This window comes from Amaranthus tricolor, chromosome 7 (assembly GCF_026212465.1).
Source record: "Amaranthus tricolor cultivar Red isolate AtriRed21 chromosome 7, ASM2621246v1, whole genome shotgun sequence".
NCBI classification, from domain to species: Eukaryota; Viridiplantae; Streptophyta; class Magnoliopsida; order Caryophyllales; family Amaranthaceae; genus Amaranthus; species Amaranthus tricolor.
The window spans coordinates 29,250,321-29,270,496 of record NC_080053.1 but is presented as its reverse complement, the minus strand read 5'-3'; the positions used below and the strand labels follow the sequence as shown (position 1 = coordinate 29,270,496).

Below are 20,176 nucleotides of genomic sequence, written 5' to 3'. Positions count from 1 at the left end.
TGAAAGATAAAATATGGGTTCATATCAATTAATACAATTAAATACAAAATTCAAATTTATTATGCATTTCTAATAGTAAAGACGGGAGTAGGATCACACTCTAGACCATTTTGACATCTAGGCTCTCCAAAGAAACTAGTTTCAGTGTTATATCTACCAAAAAGAGGCACAAATAGAATACGGGGTAAAATCTACCTGCTAAACTCAGTGTCACATAATTCGCTAATTTCCTTGTGAATCGCGAATACAAAAAGCAAATTATGGTCTGTTTTAGGCTATTCTTGGACAAATTTGAGTGAATCCCAAATTCAAAAGCCAATTATGTTACACTGGTTAGCTCAGTCATCTCGATACTTATCGACTGAAGGTTAAAGAAACAAAGGCGGACGTGCTCTTATCCGTGTGTTCTATAGAGATTTCTTTCGCTTTAATATCAGTAAACTCACAAAGCATCCCGGGCTGAGTTATGCTCATTTCAGTAATGTCAACCTCTCCCTGAAGCATCGCTACCACAGTCGACATCAATGGTCGTAGTTTTGGTACTTCTTGCATGCAAAGAAGCGCGATCTTGAAGAATCTACTTGCCTCCTCAAAATCAAGATCCTCTCTAAATGTTTCGTCTACCAACTCGACAAGCGACTCGTTCTTAAACATATTCCATGCCTGCATCAGATTTAATTCACATGAAACACAGAATCTCTATAACTATATTATCAACATCAGCATTCCAGTACTCAACATCACTAATAGGGGTGATCAATGGGCCGGGCCCTCATGTTTTTAGAAGGGTTTTGAAAGGGCCGGGGAAAAACAAGCTCTAGTACAGTTAAAATGGAGCGGACTATAAAAGGGCTTAATAAGGGCCAAAAACAGGCCTTCGTAAATTGCAAGAAATGGCGGAAAATGATGATTGTACCAGCGTCTAGCAACCACCAACCACCTTACTCTAACTTCAACATCATAACAGAATTTTTGTTTTAGCTTCAATTACAAGAGACTAAAACCTCCCAACCTAATTCGTTCTTATAGCTTATACATCGACTATTTATTTTTTAACAAAAATGGACTGTGTCGGGCCGGGCTTGAAAGCCCGATCCATGTAAAGCCCATATAAAATTTGAAGGGCACTTATCCAGCCCGACCCATAGTTACTTAAGCCTGGCTTGGCCTGTATCCGACCCATTGAACACACATAATCACTAATAATGAGATAGAGTTCAAACAGACAAAGTCCATATGCACAACAATATAGTATACGATTTGCCAAAATTCATTACCCTCTGCACAAGATGTTGATCTCCAGGAGGCAGTCGTCTATTCCGGTTGCATCTACCACAGACAATTTCCAGAAGAAGAACACCAAAACTGTAGATATCGGCTTTCCTTGTCAACTGACCTCGGAGTGCATATTCAGGTGCCAAATAACCTCTACACAAAAGTCACTTTATCAGGTCACAAAACAAAGAAATGCAACATGATTTTGATAAACATAATTAAAGACACATTAACTAATTTACTTGACTATTAATCTAGCAAACAAGCATTCTATTTAACTAAGTTTCATCTGTAAAATGAATTTGGAATTTAAAAAAGCAAAACTATGTTTGCTCCAACCCCATACCAAACTTTTTTCATTTCTGATTCCAAACCCGTATATCAAAGTGAAAAAAGAGGGAAAGAAGACTGAAGATGACATGTTGAGCGATATAAATGATTTAGACTTACAGGTTGAGATAATAGAAAATCAAAAAGAATGGAGAAGAAGAATTCGTGCGGACGACTACTGGAACTAATCTACTTGTTCATGTAGTCGATCTTAATTTTTTGGAATTAAGGCTTTGGAATTGTTGTTGTGTTATCCCAAACCCGTACCAATTTTCAATCGAAACGCTCGCTAAAGGGATCTATGAGAAGGCCTTGAATTCACAGAAGTACCTAAAATCATTAAAGCTAGAGATCCGGAGCTGGTAAATATTATTGTATTGGGTCCAGAAGGAGGGTCGGGGTGACAATAAAAGGCTCAAAAACAGCAACAAATACGCCACACTCATCTCTTGCAAAATAAAAAGAGAAGTTATAACTTACAGTGTCCCTGCAACCCTAGTGCTAACATGTGTCATGTTAGCAGGTATAAGTCTCGCGAGACCAAAATCTGAAATCTTAGCCGTTAGATCTCTGTCGAGTAGGATATTGCTCGCTTTAATATCTCTATGCACGATACGAGGCTGGATTTCTTCATGAAGAAATGCAAGGCCCTTCGCAATGCCAATACATATGTTTCTTCGTTTTTTCCAGTTAAAATCAATGTTGTTAAGGTTCTGACCTACAATTCAACAGTCTATATTAAAAATCCACCAAAAGAAGAAATCGATCAAATTCTAACATATGAATACGAGTTAGGACAAAAAATTACCAAGTAAAGTTTGAGAAAGGCTGTTATTCTCGAGATATCCGGAGACCAAAATTCTATTATTCCCTTCGACGCAACAACCTAAAATCTTAACCAAATTTTCGTGCTCTATGTTTGCAAGGACCGTTAATTCTGTAACGAATTCGTGTAAGCCTTGCCTTGATTCGGGTGATAGCACCTTGACAGCGACCACCATCCCATCTCTCAGCTTACCCTGGCCACAACCGAGAGTTCATCTACACCATCAGTACTATGAAAAGAAATGTAAAGTAAAGGATCGTCCATAGTCAAGAATTCTCAACTCGCCCTTAACATTAGAGATGTACATTCGGGTATTTGAACAGGTCTACTTAAGATAATAGACCACCAAACAACATGCTTGATCAAATGACATACATCCTCTAGTTTTTAATAGTTGCTACAATTCTGTTTTACATTGTACATGGAAAAAAATATATACCAAATAAGATCAGTTAATGAGCAGTAGTTGCTACAGGAATTGTAGCAGCTAATAAAATCCAGAGGAAGTAGTTATATACTTACGTTACAGCATAGACTATTTCAACTTATTATTATTGTACTCATTTCTTTTTTCATCGTCCCAAAAGCCAGGTGACTCCCACCTGGGGGGTTGACGTACACAACCTTACTTTTGTACAAACAAAATTGTTGCTTTTGATTGACCCTGATAGTTAACATCATCCGCAACTTCACATTAATACGTGCACATAATTTGACGAGTCATTTTACTATGCCCATTATAATCCAAAACCAAAGAACAACAAACTTGATTGACCCTCATTTTCGATTTAATTCAAGATGATAACAACTATTGATGTAAAGCTAGTTCATTATATTTTTTTACCATTGACACCATAATCAGAAAGAAAGTACATGACTTCCTAGAACTTGTGCACTATCAAGACTTAAGAATTGGGAGTTACCTTATAGACAAGTCCGAAACCTCCCTCGCCGACTTTATTTGCTTGGCTAAAGTTGTCCGTTGCGTGCTGCAACTCCTTGTATTTATAGAACTTTATGTTATTTAAATCTGAAACTAGAGAGAGCAGGACCTCAGAAGACTTGCATACACATAACATAGTTCATGATTAACATAGTTCATCAAATGACATAGTTATATACTTAACATAGTTCATGGTTTAAACGTCTATGCTCCTAGGTAGAGGTGCTTAAAACAGATCCGACGATTCGACATTTACCCAACCTTATAACCAAACTAGACTTTGACCTGACTTGACTAATATGGACAAAAGACCCAATTTTAAACTTGATCCGAAATCGACCTGATGATCTCAGGTTATCAAGGATATCTCCAATTTTATCTCATTTAACTACATTTATAGGCTTGATTGTTATTCCATCTAGGGCCTTAATTGTTTTCCCAACCACAAAATCACTTTATCAGCATAAAACACCCCCTTGCAGTTAGATCAACTAATCAACATAAGACACCCCTCCCAGCTATTTAAGACGACACAAGCGATTTCCCAAGCCAAACCACATAGGGACTCGACCAATGCTAACGACTTGCTATAAAATGTGAAATAGATCCAATCATATAAGCCAAAAAATCCATAGAAAGATGTGATATTATACTAGCACATTGGCAATAAATGTGTTTTTACGACCTTGAGCCGAAATGTATCATCTCGTTCAATCAAATAAGCGTGTAAACACGTACAAATGCAAGGCATAAGCAACTACAAGTAACAACACTAGCAGAAACAGAAGAAATCTGGTATAGTGATTAAGGAAAATCTTATACCTCCAGCAATGTCTACATTCGGTTCAGTAGACGCCCTGGCTCTCATTCGACAAACGAAAGGGAAGCAAGTCATAGCTGGATTAGCTATGTTCCACTCTATCCAACGAAATCGACCAATATTTCCCTTCATAAAATGATTCAAAAATTGAATAAAATTGGCATCTTCTAATCAAATCCAACATTAAACTTCAACAAATCAACCAAATTACTAGATTCTACTTATGACATTGAAAAGTACCCAACCCTTTATAAAGGCACAAACCCAATAATGCCCGAACGACCATTTCATTTGAAAATCAAGAATTAGCAGGATTTTAGTGTTTGACAAATAAAAAAAAATTAAAATTTAATTTAATTTAGCATCGTTTTAAAAGTCGTTAAAATAAAAAATTTGAGAATCATTTCTTAAACCTAACATTCTCAAATTCTTGATTTAGTATTTAGGAAGAAGAAAATAAGTAATGAGAATTCAGTAAATACCCTAGAATTGAGTGAAAATCAGATGGATCATCAATACATAAGTTAGTCCTTCAAAGTTAACTTCATCAAACAATAAATTCATCAGCCATACCTAAAAACAATAAAAAAAAAAAAAACAACTTAAAAATGGAATTTAATGGAAGTTTTTAACTTGTATTCAACTAAATTGAGTGAAAATTAAATGGGTCATTATCAACATATCCTGCTGCCATAAACATATCAGAAGCAGACGTGAAAAACGACAAGGACTGTTCTAGCCCATATGGCGAATTAAGCATAACATTTTATTTGGGTTAATTCTTGATAATGAATAGGTAAAAATAAAAATTCAACCAAAAATCTAAGAACCTCTATCATACATATACTAAATATGCCGCTTAAAAGAGGGGTGGGTGATGTTCGAATCGAGAGCATGTCAAATTGAGTGCCCAAAACATTTTTATTAAAAAAAAAAAAAAAAGAGAACACTAAAAAAAACACCCAAGAGAAAAAATTACTACAAAATTGAAAATGACAAGATCTCACCTTTGGAATAAAAAAAAAAAGATTATAATGCAATTGGAATCAAGGTTGAAGAACCCATAATGAGTAGCTTGAAAGATGAAAAATAAAAGAATGAGAATGAGAAGAACAATCAGCTTGACGTTTCTATACGATAACCGTCTACTGTTTCCGTGTATTGGATGAACACGGCTATCTCATTTGTATAAAAGGCTTTCAAAAATTTAAGACGTATTAAAATAATACTCCATTTACTTTATGAATTCTATCCAATGCACTTATTTAATCCTTAATATATCGAGTTATGTATAATTAAAAATTATAAAAAGTTGATATTAATAATCTTTACATCAAAATGAATCAAATAAGATCCCACATAACTATGTTTTAACTTATAGATTAATAATAAAATATAATTTAAAAGTGATAAATAAATAGTGTCTCAAAAGTAAATGGGACATCTAAGGTGAATAGAAGGGAATATAATATTTATTTATATTATATTATTAATTTTAACTATTAGAAAAGTCATAATAAGATTTTATTTAAATTTAATTTAAATTAATATTAAGTATATGAAAATGTATTTTTCAGGCCCTAGAAATTTGATGTTGTGGATGATAGTCTGCTTTTGCCATTGCTTATCTATAGTCATGAGTATGAGTATGTTATCCCTCCAATTCATAGAAAATGAGACATTTACTTTTTCACAATATTTAGTGTACTTATTTTGATATTTAATGCTTAATATTTCTTATTATACATAACAAAATATTATAAAAAATGGATATTAATAATCTTTGTATTGAGACGAATCAAACAAGATCTCAAAATCTCACTTGATTATGTTTTATTATATATAAATTAAAAATAAAATACAATTTGAGAGTAATCAGAGAATAGTGTCAAAAAGTAAATGTCTCATTTTCTATGAAATAAAGAGAAAACTACTTTGTCGCTCTAAGTTAATACCAAGTACAAAAATTGTGTTTTTAAGAAAATATGAATATTTAGTAATAAATAAAAACAAATATATGGAGTTGGAAAAGATTAAAATTAATTTTTAAAAATAAAAATAATACAAAATTAATTAATAAAAGGACCAAAATAACAAGCCATGGTCAACCACTCCCAAAATTTTATTAAAACTTATGGGTTGGCGTCTTGGGAAATACACACTCAAGACGTCATGGAGTATAAATTTGGATACAGATAGAGTACGGATAAGATCAACTTTGCTATAATCTTATATTATGAATATATTTTTATATATATATTTATGTATTCCAATGTTATCACATAAGTTAAGAGAGTTACTAAATATCGTCACCCTTTTTCATTTTATCACCACCTTTCATCCCTCGAAATTTGTAATTTTTTAAATTTTAAGTGTAAATACGTAATTTCGAAGGAAGGAGTGACGATAAAATGAAAAGGGTGGCGATATTTAAAGATGGGGTAATTTAAATGGTTTCAAGTGTTTCAATCAATCCACCGGATTCCACCCATATCGCTGACTTCGCAACATCTATTTAGATTTGTCAAAATTGGATTCCATCGATTTCGATTTGACCGACATTTAATCACCACAATCAATTTGTCTTATTTGGTGATTCATTGAGTTCAATGTCAATATTTCTGAGTAATAACTTATTTTTTCTTCAATTATATTATTTGAGTTAATATTCCTTGACTTATAAAGGTTTTTCACCCAAATTATAAGAAAAACTAAGTTTAAAATTTTAAATATAAAAATGACATGATATTGTTAAATTAGGCTGGACTTATTGTGAATGCCAGTATATTAACGGGGGACATAAGTGCACACAGTTCATAAGCCATGGAGATATATACCATCCCAAAACCATATGGCAATGAGAAGAAGGTCTCTAATAACTTATAAAGTGTGCACACTATTTTCAATTTATCGATGTGGGATAACTCATCCCAACAGATATTTCATCCATTTTTTTTCTTCTCGTTTACTTTTTGCATAGTTGTCAAAGTAAATTTTAAGCTGTAATATATCTAAATATACATTATAAAAAATAATAAAAAGTATATAATAAAAAATATACATCAAGACAAATCTAACGAGATCTCACATAAATATATTTTATCGTCTATATATATATATAAAAAAAATATATGAAAAAGCTTAATTAAATTTCCCTTATTCTATACGAAAAAAATATTAGAGAGCAGATAAGAGTATTTTTGGCTATTTATAGCAATATGAATAAATAATAGGAGTAATTAATTTATAACGTGTTGAATCAAAGTTGGCTGACCCAAAATCAATCCTACCAACTTATGCATGATGGTCAGCATGATATTTTAGTGTTTTTTTTTTTTAATTCATTTGTAAGCAATCTTAGATATTTTATTTTCACAATAGATAGTTTAAAGATATTAAATGAAAATAAAATAAGCATTTATGAGAATCCTAGATTGATATAGCTGTTAAAACTTTTGAAATTTTCTCTTTTATCTAATAGATGTTAAATTCTCACCCTTTTATTTTTTCCTAATAACAAATATCGATCCTAATTATCCTCGATTAATCATGAATCATAACAAATTTATCTCCACATTATACGGCATGGCATAATTCAAAATTGAAACTACATCTTAAAACGAACGAAAACCGGTTACCACATTACATTGATAGTTCCCGCTTAACTCGACACATTCATAACCCACTAGATAATGGCAACTTATTCGGCTACAAAACGCAAAAAAGGTTTATGGATGAACAAACAACATTGTCTTTGCAAGTTCGAGAGCTTTGTCACGACCAAGAAACTTCTCGACAATTGCAAGTGCAAACTCCATGCTGGTGCCTGGACCTCTACTAGTAATAAGATTTCCATCAACAACAACCCTGTTTTCTATTTCACTCTGATCCGATAGCTTATTGCACATAGCAGGGAACGCTGTTGCCTTCTTGCCCTGAAAAGCGAAACATAAATATTCACAAACAACCAAAAGCAAAGAACATTACAGTCTGTTTGGTAGTCAGTATTAAATGGTGGGATTGAAAATAGGAACTTAATAAAAAAAGGTAAGCAAATGTAATTCACGTGGTAACTCTTAGGTTGTCGTTTTATTCAAACAAAAAAAAAGTGCATATTCGTACTTGAATTCAGGACGCAGTAGAATTGCAAGCCACACGCAGAAGAACTGAAGCTAGAAAAGTAACTAAAGCCTTTACATTCAAACCATGGTATTAATGTGCTCATCATTAGTAACAGCCAAAAAAGACTTTGAAAATCTAACGAGGATTTATAACAATTTTGAAAACGTGCGCCATACATGATGAGGTCAAAGATTCATAGTTCGGATTATAATGGACTACATTAATATGACTCATTAAATTATGTGTATTTCATATTTAACAGATGATGTTTGCTACCAAGGGAATAACTTCTTTGTTACAACTAGAGCTGTTCAAAAGTAACCCAACTCGATAAGCTGAACCGAAACCGAAAGTAAACCGACACGAAAATGTGTTCCTTTTTTAGGTTTATCGAACCGACAGTACCCGAATCGGTTGACAACCGAAAATGGGAAAGCTGAACCTGAGCTGTAACCGACTTTTGAACCGACACATAACCATTAACCGAGATTAGCCGAACCTAATGATGACCGACCCGAGTCATATCCGACCCGAATCATGCTCGAAACCGAATTAGATCCGGCTAAAACCTACTTAACCCGAACAAGTTTTAGATCGAACTGCTGTAAACCTGAATTAATTTTTAACATAGAAGTATGATAGACTCATATTCAATCATCTTATTAGTTAATCTAATAAAGTGTTAGATATTTTAATAATTTAAATTTTATAAATACATGGTTTCATATATTTAGAGTTAATAATCAATGGTTAATGTTTACTTTTAATCGAATTAGATGAAAATTGAGAGAAATTTATAATTTTAATTTCCAGTCAAACAAGTAAAAGTAATAAAGTAATAATGATTACTAATTGATTTGCATTTTAACTATTTTGCTTTAAGTATTTTGTCATCAATTAAAAAATGACTAACTTAATTTGATATTGATTCGATCGATAGTAATTCGTAATACGTAGCCGAATTCTGTTTTTTAAAAAAAACCCGAACCCGATCTATACCTGACAAAACTGAACCAATTAGTAACCGATGACAACCCAAGACCGATTGATACTCGATACGAATTTCAACCGACACCGAACCGATGCTAACCCAATAGCTAGAATAACCGATCTCCAACTGAACCGTGACTAACCGACTCGACCCGAGTGTGACCCGTTGTAACACACAGTCGAAAAATAACCGATACGAAATACAACCGAACCGAATGACACCCGTACGAAACCGACCCGATCACCCGAATGAACACCTCTAGTTACAACAAGGGTAACGTTGCGTATATTCGGCACCAAAACCCCGCCTCGGTGGCATTGGGATAATGGAATGAGCAAGTCTTGCATGAGACCGTTTCACCGTGAGACTAGGTCCATACAAAAGGCTCATTAGTAAAACAACATAAGAAAAAACAATGAAATCTAATTTACACTTTTACAGGAAACAATTTTTTTTTAAATTGTTTAGGTTGACCTAATTGAAGTCGTCTCACAGTGAAACGGGCTCAATAAAGAAGTAGTGTAATGAAATGGATTAGAACCTAAAAATACCATATTGCATTCCCTTTTGTTCATGGTAAAAACCTAACGTTTGTTGCGGCATAAAGAAAATCGAGCACAAATGTTTTACTAGCTTACCAAGTTAGAATGAGCAACAGAGAAGCTCAACGTGTCTTCCTTGAAAGAAACAACACATCAATAAATGTGACGGGATAAAATTTCTAAATTACCTCAAGCAAGCCAAGAGGTTCAAGGACTAGAGCTGGGGATGCACATATTGCTCCATAAGGTTTGTTTGATTCCCTCTGTTTCTTCAGCATCTCAATCAACTTCTCTGAGGCTGCAAATGCTTGTGCGCCACCGAGTCCACCCTACAAAACCGTTAAATATTGTTGCCGATCTTTCACAGCCAACGAAAAATATATATCTTTTAAATTAAAAGAAAAGGTAAATTGTTCAAAAAGCAGTACTTACCGGCAGGACAATGAGATCATAGGAGGACTTTGCAGCCTCATCAAGAAGTACATCCGCCACAAGTTTCACTTTCCGAGAAGCCAATATCTCTAGCTTTTCTCCAACAGAGGCTACCACAACTTTTGCTTTAGCTCGCCTTAAGACATCAATAATTATGACAGCCTCCATTTCCTCCGAACCATCAGCTATAGGTACCAGAATCTAGCATGCACAAGAATTACAGTCATTTGGAGAAACAAAATAACATAAAGTAAAAACTAAATAACCCATTGAAAAGATTAAGTTGACAAGCTGAAATTCCAACTTAAAAAAATTCTTCAAGTCTCCATTCCTCTGAGGAAATCGGTCATGTTTTGCCACCGGTTGAATCCATATAGCACAAAAAATTCAGAAAAGACCATAACATGGATGTGGGCAAGATGAGCATTAACTACTCGATATACAATGGCAAAGCCTTAATCCCAAATATTAAAAGCTCTATATACAACATTTGATCATCAAGCTTTCAAGCACACAGGGAGGCACACCCAAACAACTAAGTTTAGACTGGAATCACTGGATTACTTATTTGGAATTTTGACCAACTAGAATAATATTTTAAAGCAAGATGATCAAACATTTACAACCAAAGGATCATGGATCTCACCTTTGGACCATCATCAAATGTCCAGTGTGTTGAATTCAGCTCCCTGAATAGAAATTCACCTCCAATGTTCGGTGGCATTATCTGAACAGATACAAGAAAACAAGGATATCACAATACAGTCAAGCAAAAAACATATCTTTTCAGCAATAGAGATACTTTGAGCTAGTTATAAGACATTTAAATTCAAGAACAAATATCGAAAAAATCAGCCTATTTCTCATTTACCTCCAAAAAAACTTTAAATTTAAACTTTTCAGAAAATGAAACGGAGAAGGAGAGGTATACCACCACATTACAGCACTGATGTAATCAGAATATCTATGTACCCCAATAAATGAAAAAAAGATGACATATAGTAACAGAATTAATTAGAATGATACCCTTAAACATTTACTGTGGTATATTAAGATTTGAAACAAAAGAGAAGTGACAGCAATGAAAATCACCTCCCACAAACTACTGTGTGTACCCCGTAGTTCTATAAACTCATATCTTAATAACACCCACTTTATGAGACAAATGTTTAATAACGTTAAATCAAAGCCAAAAAATCGGTTTATGTTTGAGAACAAGGACATTCAAAATGAGGATTAGTTCTACTGCATTCAGTTTCGGGATTGAAGCCAGATCACAAAGTAAAACCGGCTTAACAATTTGTATTCCCCTTAAAACATTTATCCAATAACCCAAAGCCTCAAAATTAAGGGACAAGAAACTTCAATGTCTAAGAGGACCCCTTTCCCTCGGTCCAAATCCTGTCATAGAGGAAAGAAGAAAACTTATTTCATTCAGACTAGAAAAGTAATCAAGTTACCCCAAAGATAGATTATATCCCAACGATGGGAACAGGAAAATATTGAAGCCTATCAAAAAGTCAAATCATCACAATCAAGAATCTCAAAATAATAAGATCTGTAGATAAATACCAGATTCTAAAACTCATTTATCACAGATTAAAAGGTCTGTCTATAGCTTAACCTACAAAATGAATAGTAAGAAAACATCCTAAGTAGATAATACATAACCCTTTATGAAAGTTTGCATACATTCGACCCCTCTAAAACTTTTCTTGATTTTGTAAGAAAATTCATCCTAATCATTTAGATATTGATTGCAGATGATGTTTGCTACCAAGGGAAACAAACTCTTTATCATCACAAGGGTAAGTTTGCGTACATCCGACCCTCAAACCGCTAATCCTAGGTGGAAGTCACTTAATGGAATTTGAATGATGTTGAAAGATGGCATTAGTGTGAAAAGCGTACCAGTGGGCCAGCAACTTCATCAGCTTTCTGCTTCCCATATAATTGCTCAACTAGAGCCACCGAGAATTCCATAGCAGTACCCGGTCCTCGACTTGTAACAACTTTACCATCCTGTTGAACCCTTGATTCAACTGCAGTTGCCGAAGATGACAATTGCTCCATAAAAGAAGGGTAACACGTAGCCTATTAAAGGAACAAGGTCTATGTTATATCTATCTCCCACATCATCGTTGAAATATCTCATGGGTCAATCGTTAATCAAATGAAAAAAAAAAAGGCGAAACTCTAGAATCTGATCACCTCATACATTAGAAACATCAGGCCTTACCTTTACACCTTTAAGCAAGCCCCAAGAACCCAAGGCAACAGCTGGGGCAGCACAGATTGCCGCATGAAGACGACCATCTGCAGCCTGCTTTTCCACCATGCTTCTTAAGGTTGCAGAATCTTTCAAAGCAGCAGCACCTGGCATGCCCCCCTGCATAGAAATAAAATACATTCCTTGATCACTTAAACCAGAATCATCATCCAAGAGTATTACTGTATCAGGAAGCATATATAACTATCATGCGCAGTAGATAAAAGGGGAGTGATTTAATCATCAACATAGTACGAGACTACGAATCCAGAAGTTGGTGGTGAATTACCAGGAACATACAATTAGTTTTAAAGTATATGTGCCATATGTAGCTGATGGACTTTCCTTACCCATAGAACATAAGCAAATCAGAATATTGTACCGTTTCATGTACTTATGACTTACTAGTTTTTCCCTAGAATTTGCATCACTTGTAAATGAGGCGTTTTTAAGAGAGGAAGAATTTGATTATAAATGAAGAGAGAAATTGAATTGTATCGAATTTCGATGCTATTAAAAGAAAAGTTAAATGTATTGATGAAATTAAAAGAAAGACAACTTCCAAACCTAAGCTCCTAACGACAACATAAGTAGACAAAAAAAGTTACACATTAGAATTAGAATGTATAAATGACAAAGAAAAGTTGATTCTCCCTTCCGCTCTCTAGGTATCTCCACAATATTGAAGAATTTGTAGATGACATTGCAATATCCGACGGGTGTACAGCAAAAAGTTTCAGCAATACTATGCAAACTTGGTTTAGCTAAACTCCTTTTTCCAAGGTCAACTGAAATTACAAAGCTTATACACCAGGTAGGTTATAATTAATTACATAAGTATTTAAACCTTTAAACAACACTTTAGAAAGCACATACCATAAAGGCACTAGCATTCTGTCTTTTGTTCTAGTTTGGTAAAATATAGTATAGATTAGTGGTATTTAGACATCTAATATAGGCATGTTGGATAAAAGCGTAAGTAGTGGACCTCTTTTATCTTCAGTTCGTAACGGAGAAAACTATATGTTTGCAAGTTGCATCGGAACCACATTAATGAGTTAGACCAAACTCCGGCCCCCTTATACCAATGAATAAGATCACACTGAAATGCGCCATCAGATACAAGGAAAAAGCAATGTTACATAATTCGCTAGTTAATTTGCCTTTCACATTCTTGATTCGTTCAAAATGATCAAAATATAGCCTAAAACCGACCATAATTCGCTTTTCCCGATTCGGGATTCATGAGGAAATCAGCGAATCATGTGACACTGGAAAAGTGACAATATTATAAATTGAATCAACAAAGAATCCAATAATCCATGAAATCAAAAAAAATTTCAACATTCAAACATTTGCACTTAGCATACTAACACAATCCAAGATATCAAAAGAAGTCTTCACATAAAATAAATACTTACAGGTAGAGAAATCAGATCAAAAACAGTCTCACTGCAGTCATTTATCAATGCATCAGCAACAATCTTCATTCCATGACAAGCATCAACCTGGAGCTCCTTCTCGACAGATGCTGCAGTCACATCAGCTCCAGCTCTTCTCAAGACATCAATGGTGATCACAGCTTCCATAGGTTCTGTTTCATTTGCTATTGGTACTAACACCTATAACCCACAATTTCCAATATGTAAATATAATTGGGAAAATCAAGTTGATTCTCCAAATCTACCGGCTACCCACCTCCATCAAACCGAAAATTGCTACACATTTCAGTTTGGAATGACCCACTTATTTTGCTGCTACAAATTTCAATCTAGAATGTCCCACTAATTTTGCCATCACATATTTAACAATTTGATACGAATAGCTCTCAGGATAAACACTGGACTTTACATCAATTGGATGTAAACAACGCATTCTTGCATGGAGATTTGAAGGAAGAAGTCTATATGCAATTACCCCAAGGATTTTCAAGCAACAGAAGCAGTTTGCAAGCTCAAAAAATCATTGTATGGCTTAAAACAAGCCTCAAGACAATGGTTTGCAAAACTTGTACAAGAGTTAGTCAATCAAGGATTTCAACAATTTAAAAATGATTACTCACTTAACACTAAGAAGAAAGCAAACAACATCACCATCCTAGCAATTTATGTAGATGACATAATATTGACTGGCAATAACGATCAAGAAATCAAAAACATGAAAACACACCTCAACAATGTTTTCAGAATCAAAGATTAGGCACATTACATTTTTTCCTTGGCATGGAGGTACACTACCTACCAAATGGATTACTCCTTTGCCAACATAAGTTGACAAAGGACTTACTAAAAGATCATCCTGTTGAAAAAGATAAAAGGGCTTTCACTTCTCTCCCAATACACTTAAAACTGTCTGCTTTGGGAGGTGATCTCTTAGAAGACCCTACACCATGCAGAAGTTTGGTAAGGAAGCTAAATATTCTGACAAATACCAGACCTGATTTAGCATATGCTATACAAACATTGAGCCAATTCATGCAGAAACCAAGAAGCTCACATTGGCAGGCCCTCCATCACACACTATCATATGTTAGCCACACTTGTGGCCAAGGTATTTTCCTTAGAGCCTCAAACAAAATCACCATCCAAGCCTTTTCAGCCAGTGATTGGGGTTCATGCATTGACTCTAGAAGGTCTGTAACTGGCTATCTTATTATGCTTGGTCAGTCAGCTATTTCATGGAAATCAAAGAAACAAAATATTGTGTCTAGATCTAGCTCTGAAGCAGAATATAGGGCTATGGCATCCACTGCTGCTGAGATCACCTGGATTGTTAGATTAATTGAAGAATTGAGTTTAACAAACCTCAGACCAATCACACTCCATTGTGATAACCAATCTGCAATACATATAGCAAAGAATCCTGTATTCCATGGCATGACTAAACATATCGAAGTGGACTGCCACTTCACAATTTTAGAAGGACTGATTCAGCTCTCATACTCGCCAACTAGAAACCAACTGGCTGACGTCCTAACAAAAATCATTCCCTCCTCACAGTTCAACAATCTCCTTGACAAACTAGAAATGGTAAGCCCCCATTCCAGTTTGAGGGGAATGATAAGAATAGCTCTCAGGATAATCAAGCAGAAGCCAAGCAGATCAGTGTCCTAAGTTCAAGTGATGCCTACAACCAAGTCCAACATATGTCAACAACTATATCAGCATGAAGCACGTGGGAGCAGCTAGTTTTTGACAAACAAAGGGGCACGTGTCAGTAGCTTTACCCTTAGGAGTTTGTTAGATTGTATAGTTTGTTTTGTAGGCTGTTATAAAGGTTGTTACACTTGTAACCAACTAAGTAAAGTGCTGTTATTCTGTTAGTACTCTTCTATATATAGGATCTCATGTACACATGTAAAATCGATTGATTTTAGAATAATGAAATCCTTACTTTCTTGATTCCTCTGTGTTCTTATAATTCTTTGCAATCTTAGAATGTTAACACAATTCAAATTTATTTATTTTTTGATCACTTTTCATTTGGCTTGTTATCAGCAAGTCAATATACGTCTATCTTCATACTTCCTCAATGAAATGGCAATAAAAAAGATTCCCAAAAGACATAAACTATAACAAAAAATCCCATGAAACTACACTTGACCGTATTCATTATTCAAAAATAGACATTGAAAGACAATATTCAATAAAACCCCACAAAAAAATTTGAAAGATTTCACAATTCTAAGCAATTTGTGGTACATAAAGTATCATGGATGATAAAACATCAATCAATACTAGTATTCAATAAGAAAACCCCACAAAACCCAATAAGAAAACCCCATTATTTTAAGGCAAATATTTGTACTGGAGTCAAATCAAGAAAAGACTAACAGAAAAAATCCCAAATGAGAAAAATCAATAAGACTGCACCTTTTTAGCATCGATAGCCATGGCTGACATAGAAGCAGAGGTAGAAGAGAATCTGAGAGAAGATGAAAGAGGAAATGTGGAAAAAAGATCAAGTGGAGAGGGAAAAAGAGGTCGTTTCGAGAGAGTTGTAAATGGGGAAAAAGAGGTCAGGTGACGCGTGGCCATTGCCATTGGGTTGAGAGACTAGTAGAAAAAGGGTACACTGGAGCTTCATCTTTTTCTTTCATGTGGATTTTGGAACATGGATTTTCTACTCAAATAATTTAATTTTTTGAAGATAAATTGTGGTCATCCATATAAAAAAAATGTAGCAAATTTTATTGTAGGAGTAAAGAGATGTTTGCCAATTGTTTTTTTTTTTTCTTGATTTGGTTTCTAACTATTTGATTAATCAAACAGTCAAAAAGTATTTGGTTAATAGATTTTAATCCTGTAAAAAGTTGGTTTTTAAGTCAAAACTAAAAAAAACTACTATTAAATTATGGCTTTTTGGATTACTTTTTTCTCTAATAAATAACTAGCTTAAGAAATTAACATAAACAAGTAGCTTATCAGTTAATACTTCAATATGTCAAATAAACCAACAAATGAATCTTATAAACCAAGTAGTCTTTTATAGAAACTTATTTGTCGATAAAAAATTCAATTCTGTATATCTACGGAAAACAATCATAACCCTTTTTCTCATACATAGCCCATCATTTTTGCCGTTACACAAGATATATACAATAATCTACACCATTAATTGAATCCCACAAAAACTATATGTATCATAACCTCTAAACTTCATCACCATCAAACTTAATAAACACACACACAAACACCTAGTCATAAGTAAATCACATACACCCCTTATTATTTAAATAAAAAATATTTTTGCTGGGTGTTGGTAAAAAAAATTTTTTTTGAGAGATACTGCTTCAGAAATTGAGCCATAAGTACCTAACATTTGCATACCTAATTATTTTCAATTTTAATTTGGTTCGTTATTAAAACTATTTATAAGATTGCAGTCATTAAAAATAAATTATTTTTAATTTGCAAATACTAATTCAAACTTAATTTGTTTGATGTAAAACTTGACATACAATATTAGCTAATATCTATTATAGTTTAAAAATGATTAGAGTTGATAAAATTAGGATAAGTTTAACACCATCTTTGTGCAAATTACATACATATGTCTACAAAGCCCTCAAAGGGCATCACATCAAAGTAAAATACGGGTGAAAACATCAACCAAGTCCACACACAAATAAAACTTATTGGTAGGCAAAGTCTTAATAATTATATCCGAAAAACTATCCTTCATAGAAACTTTTACAAACTCAACCGATTTATCTCGATCACATTCCGAATGAATTGAAATTTGATGTCAATGTATTTGGTTCTCTTAGGATTTTTGATTCTGTGTCGAATGAATCACATTTCACAACACACCTTAAGTTTGTTATGAGTCGATTCATATATCGTTTTAATATTAAATTGACAAAAAAATGAATTATTCTCGAGCAATTTCGAGGGAATGGTTGCAATATTTTTCCATATAATAGCTTTTGATGAGAAAAATCGAGAAATCAAATTTTCCTTTCAAAGATCTCAATAGACCATAAGTCGACATTTTAATAATGTTTTGAGAGCAATATTAAAGCTTTGGAAAATACTTCTAACGACCCCACAACCAATCCCTGCAAATTCTACCGATGAGAGATGGAAATGGTTCAAGGTATTTAAACTAAATTAACTTAGAGTATTAGAGTAAACAAGTGTGTGTGTGTATAGATATCCACTACCTAGTAGTATTTGACTTTGTTGTGCTTTATACTATAGAATTGTCTTGGTGCATTAGATGAGACTTATATCAATAAATGTTCGTGTTCCCGATAAGCCAAGATATCGTTCTAGAAAGAATGATATTTCAACGAATGTTCTTGGGGTATGTGCACCAAACATGCAGTTCATTTATGTGTTGGCTAGCTGGGAAGGATACTAAGAGATGCACTTTCAAGGCCAAATGACTTTAAAGTACCTCATAGTACGACTTTAAAATGAGTTACTATTTTTTCAGTACTAAAAAGGAACCATACATAACCAGTTATTTTATTTCTTTATCAATAGGTTGTTACTATCTTGTTGATGCTGGGTATAAAAATTATGAAGGCTTTCTTGCTCCATGTTGGGGACAACGCTACGATTTACAAGAGTGGACTAATCCACCAACTACAAAGGAGGAGTTGTTTAATATGAAACATTCATCTGCAAGGAACGTGATTGAAAGGACGTTTGGCTTATTGAAAATTTGTTGGTCTATACTTAGAAATCTATCGTATTATTCGGTTGAAAACATACAAACATAATATTATCATGTTGTTATATCCACAACCTTATCAGGTAACAAATGAATTATGAGCCACTTGAGAAAGAGTTAGATGAATATATGGGATCCTTGCAATCAGATGACGACATTGATTCAACTAAAACATCACCACAATGGAGTAGATGGAGAGATGAAATAGCTCAAGAAATGTGGAACAACCGGAGAACTAAAAGACGTGTTGTGTGAAGTCATGATTTAGGCTTACACTATAACTTAAAAAAATTATTGAAGTAGACATTTTGTTTTAAGACTTGGTAGATTTTATGATGATCGTGCATTTCTTTTGTTAATTAATGTTCTTATTTTGTTAGTTTGTTTTTATTGTTCATATTATTGTTGTCTCGTTGAACATTGTACTTGTTTGAAATGATTTTGTTTGGAAATGTCATCATCTCCTGCTAGTTATGTAATTAATCCTTTTATTGCACTGCGTGTATTATAACGAAGTTGCAAGTGTTGAATACGAAGAACAAAAAGAAGAATGTGATCTCAGCAAACAAAAGGGATAAAAGAATATGGTCTGCAAAAGAAGAAGTTGTGCTTGTTGACATACTATATGAAATGAATGGTTCCGGATGGAAAGTAAATACTGGTCACAAATCAGGCTACCTTAACTTCATTGGGAAATAAATGGTTAAAAAGCTACCAAATTTTGATTTGACAGCTAATCCGCACATCAGATCAAAAGTAAAGATCTTGAAGAAACAATTGTTTAATATTTTAGACATCCAACAACATGAAAGTGGTTTCGGATGGGATGACGAGAAGAAAATGGTGGTCGGAAATAAAGACGTATTTATGGAATGGGCAAAGGTAAATTTTTGTCATTAAACTAATTTTTTTAACTTTGTACACTACTTACATTTTTCATTAAACTACATTTATTTTGATAGAGTCGAGATGGAGCCTCTACTTTGTATGGAAAGTGTTTCTTGCACTTTGATAAACTGGTTGAGAATGGTATGGATGAAGAACACTCCACTTGCAATCCAAATGTAGCTGGTGAACAAGTTGATAAAAATGCCAGTCAAACACCTATTCTAGGAGCCACAAAGACTACCCCATATTTCTAGGTATTCTCACAAAAGAAAGACAACTAAATTAGATTCTTTAGAGGTAGAATTTATTCAAATATCTAAGTCAATGAATGACATTAAGAAAGCTTTTACACATGAAGTTGATGTCCATGAAAAAAATTGTGAATCGAGGAAGAAATTATTCCAAGTTCTTTGCTCACTTCCTAGTCTCACCCCTGAACAAGTTGTGAAGGCTACTTGATTTATTGGGCAAGAAGCTGCAAAATTGAACCTGTTTCTCTCTATGCCTGATGACTATAAAGTGATCTTTGCGCGACAAGAAATCGATGACTCAAATTAG

At 33.8% G+C, this 20,176-nt stretch overlaps 2 protein-coding genes across 6 annotated transcripts; both read right to left on the bottom strand.

Moving 5' to 3' along the window:
* On the bottom strand, positions 1-5,383 carry LOC130817595 (cold-responsive protein kinase 1-like). Of its 5 annotated transcripts, none has more exons than XM_057683395.1 (8): positions 5,202-5,383; positions 4,677-4,767; positions 4,197-4,320; positions 3,355-3,461; positions 2,414-2,624; positions 2,086-2,323; positions 1,278-1,428; positions 1-663 (listed from the first exon to the last, which is right to left on the bottom strand). In XM_057683395.1, exons 3-8 carry the CDS (start codon positions 4,267-4,269, stop codon positions 355-357), a joined length of 1,089 nt encoding a protein of 362 aa, XP_057539378.1. In that variant the 5' UTR covers positions 4,270-4,320; positions 4,677-4,767; positions 5,202-5,383; the 3' UTR covers positions 1-354. The 5 variants fall into 5 exon arrangements, with proteins under 5 accessions (XP_057539378.1, XP_057539375.1, XP_057539379.1 ...); XM_057683392.1 differs by having other exon boundaries at positions 3,355-3,467; positions 5,202-5,382; XM_057683396.1 differs by lacking the exon at positions 4,677-4,767.
* A 2,334-nt stretch (positions 5,384-7,717) lies between these two features.
* LOC130817678 (protein DJ-1 homolog A-like) lies at positions 7,718-16,651 on the bottom strand. The gene is made up of 8 exons (XM_057683523.1): positions 16,423-16,651; positions 13,972-14,172; positions 12,521-12,670; positions 12,193-12,375; positions 10,928-11,008; positions 10,282-10,482; positions 10,038-10,178; positions 7,718-8,129 (listed from the first exon to the last, which is right to left on the bottom strand). Exons 1-8 carry the CDS (start codon positions 16,591-16,593, stop codon positions 7,923-7,925), a joined length of 1,335 nt encoding a protein of 444 aa, XP_057539506.1. The 5' UTR covers positions 16,594-16,651; the 3' UTR covers positions 7,718-7,922.
* Between the last annotated feature and the right edge of the window lie 3,525 nt (positions 16,652-20,176).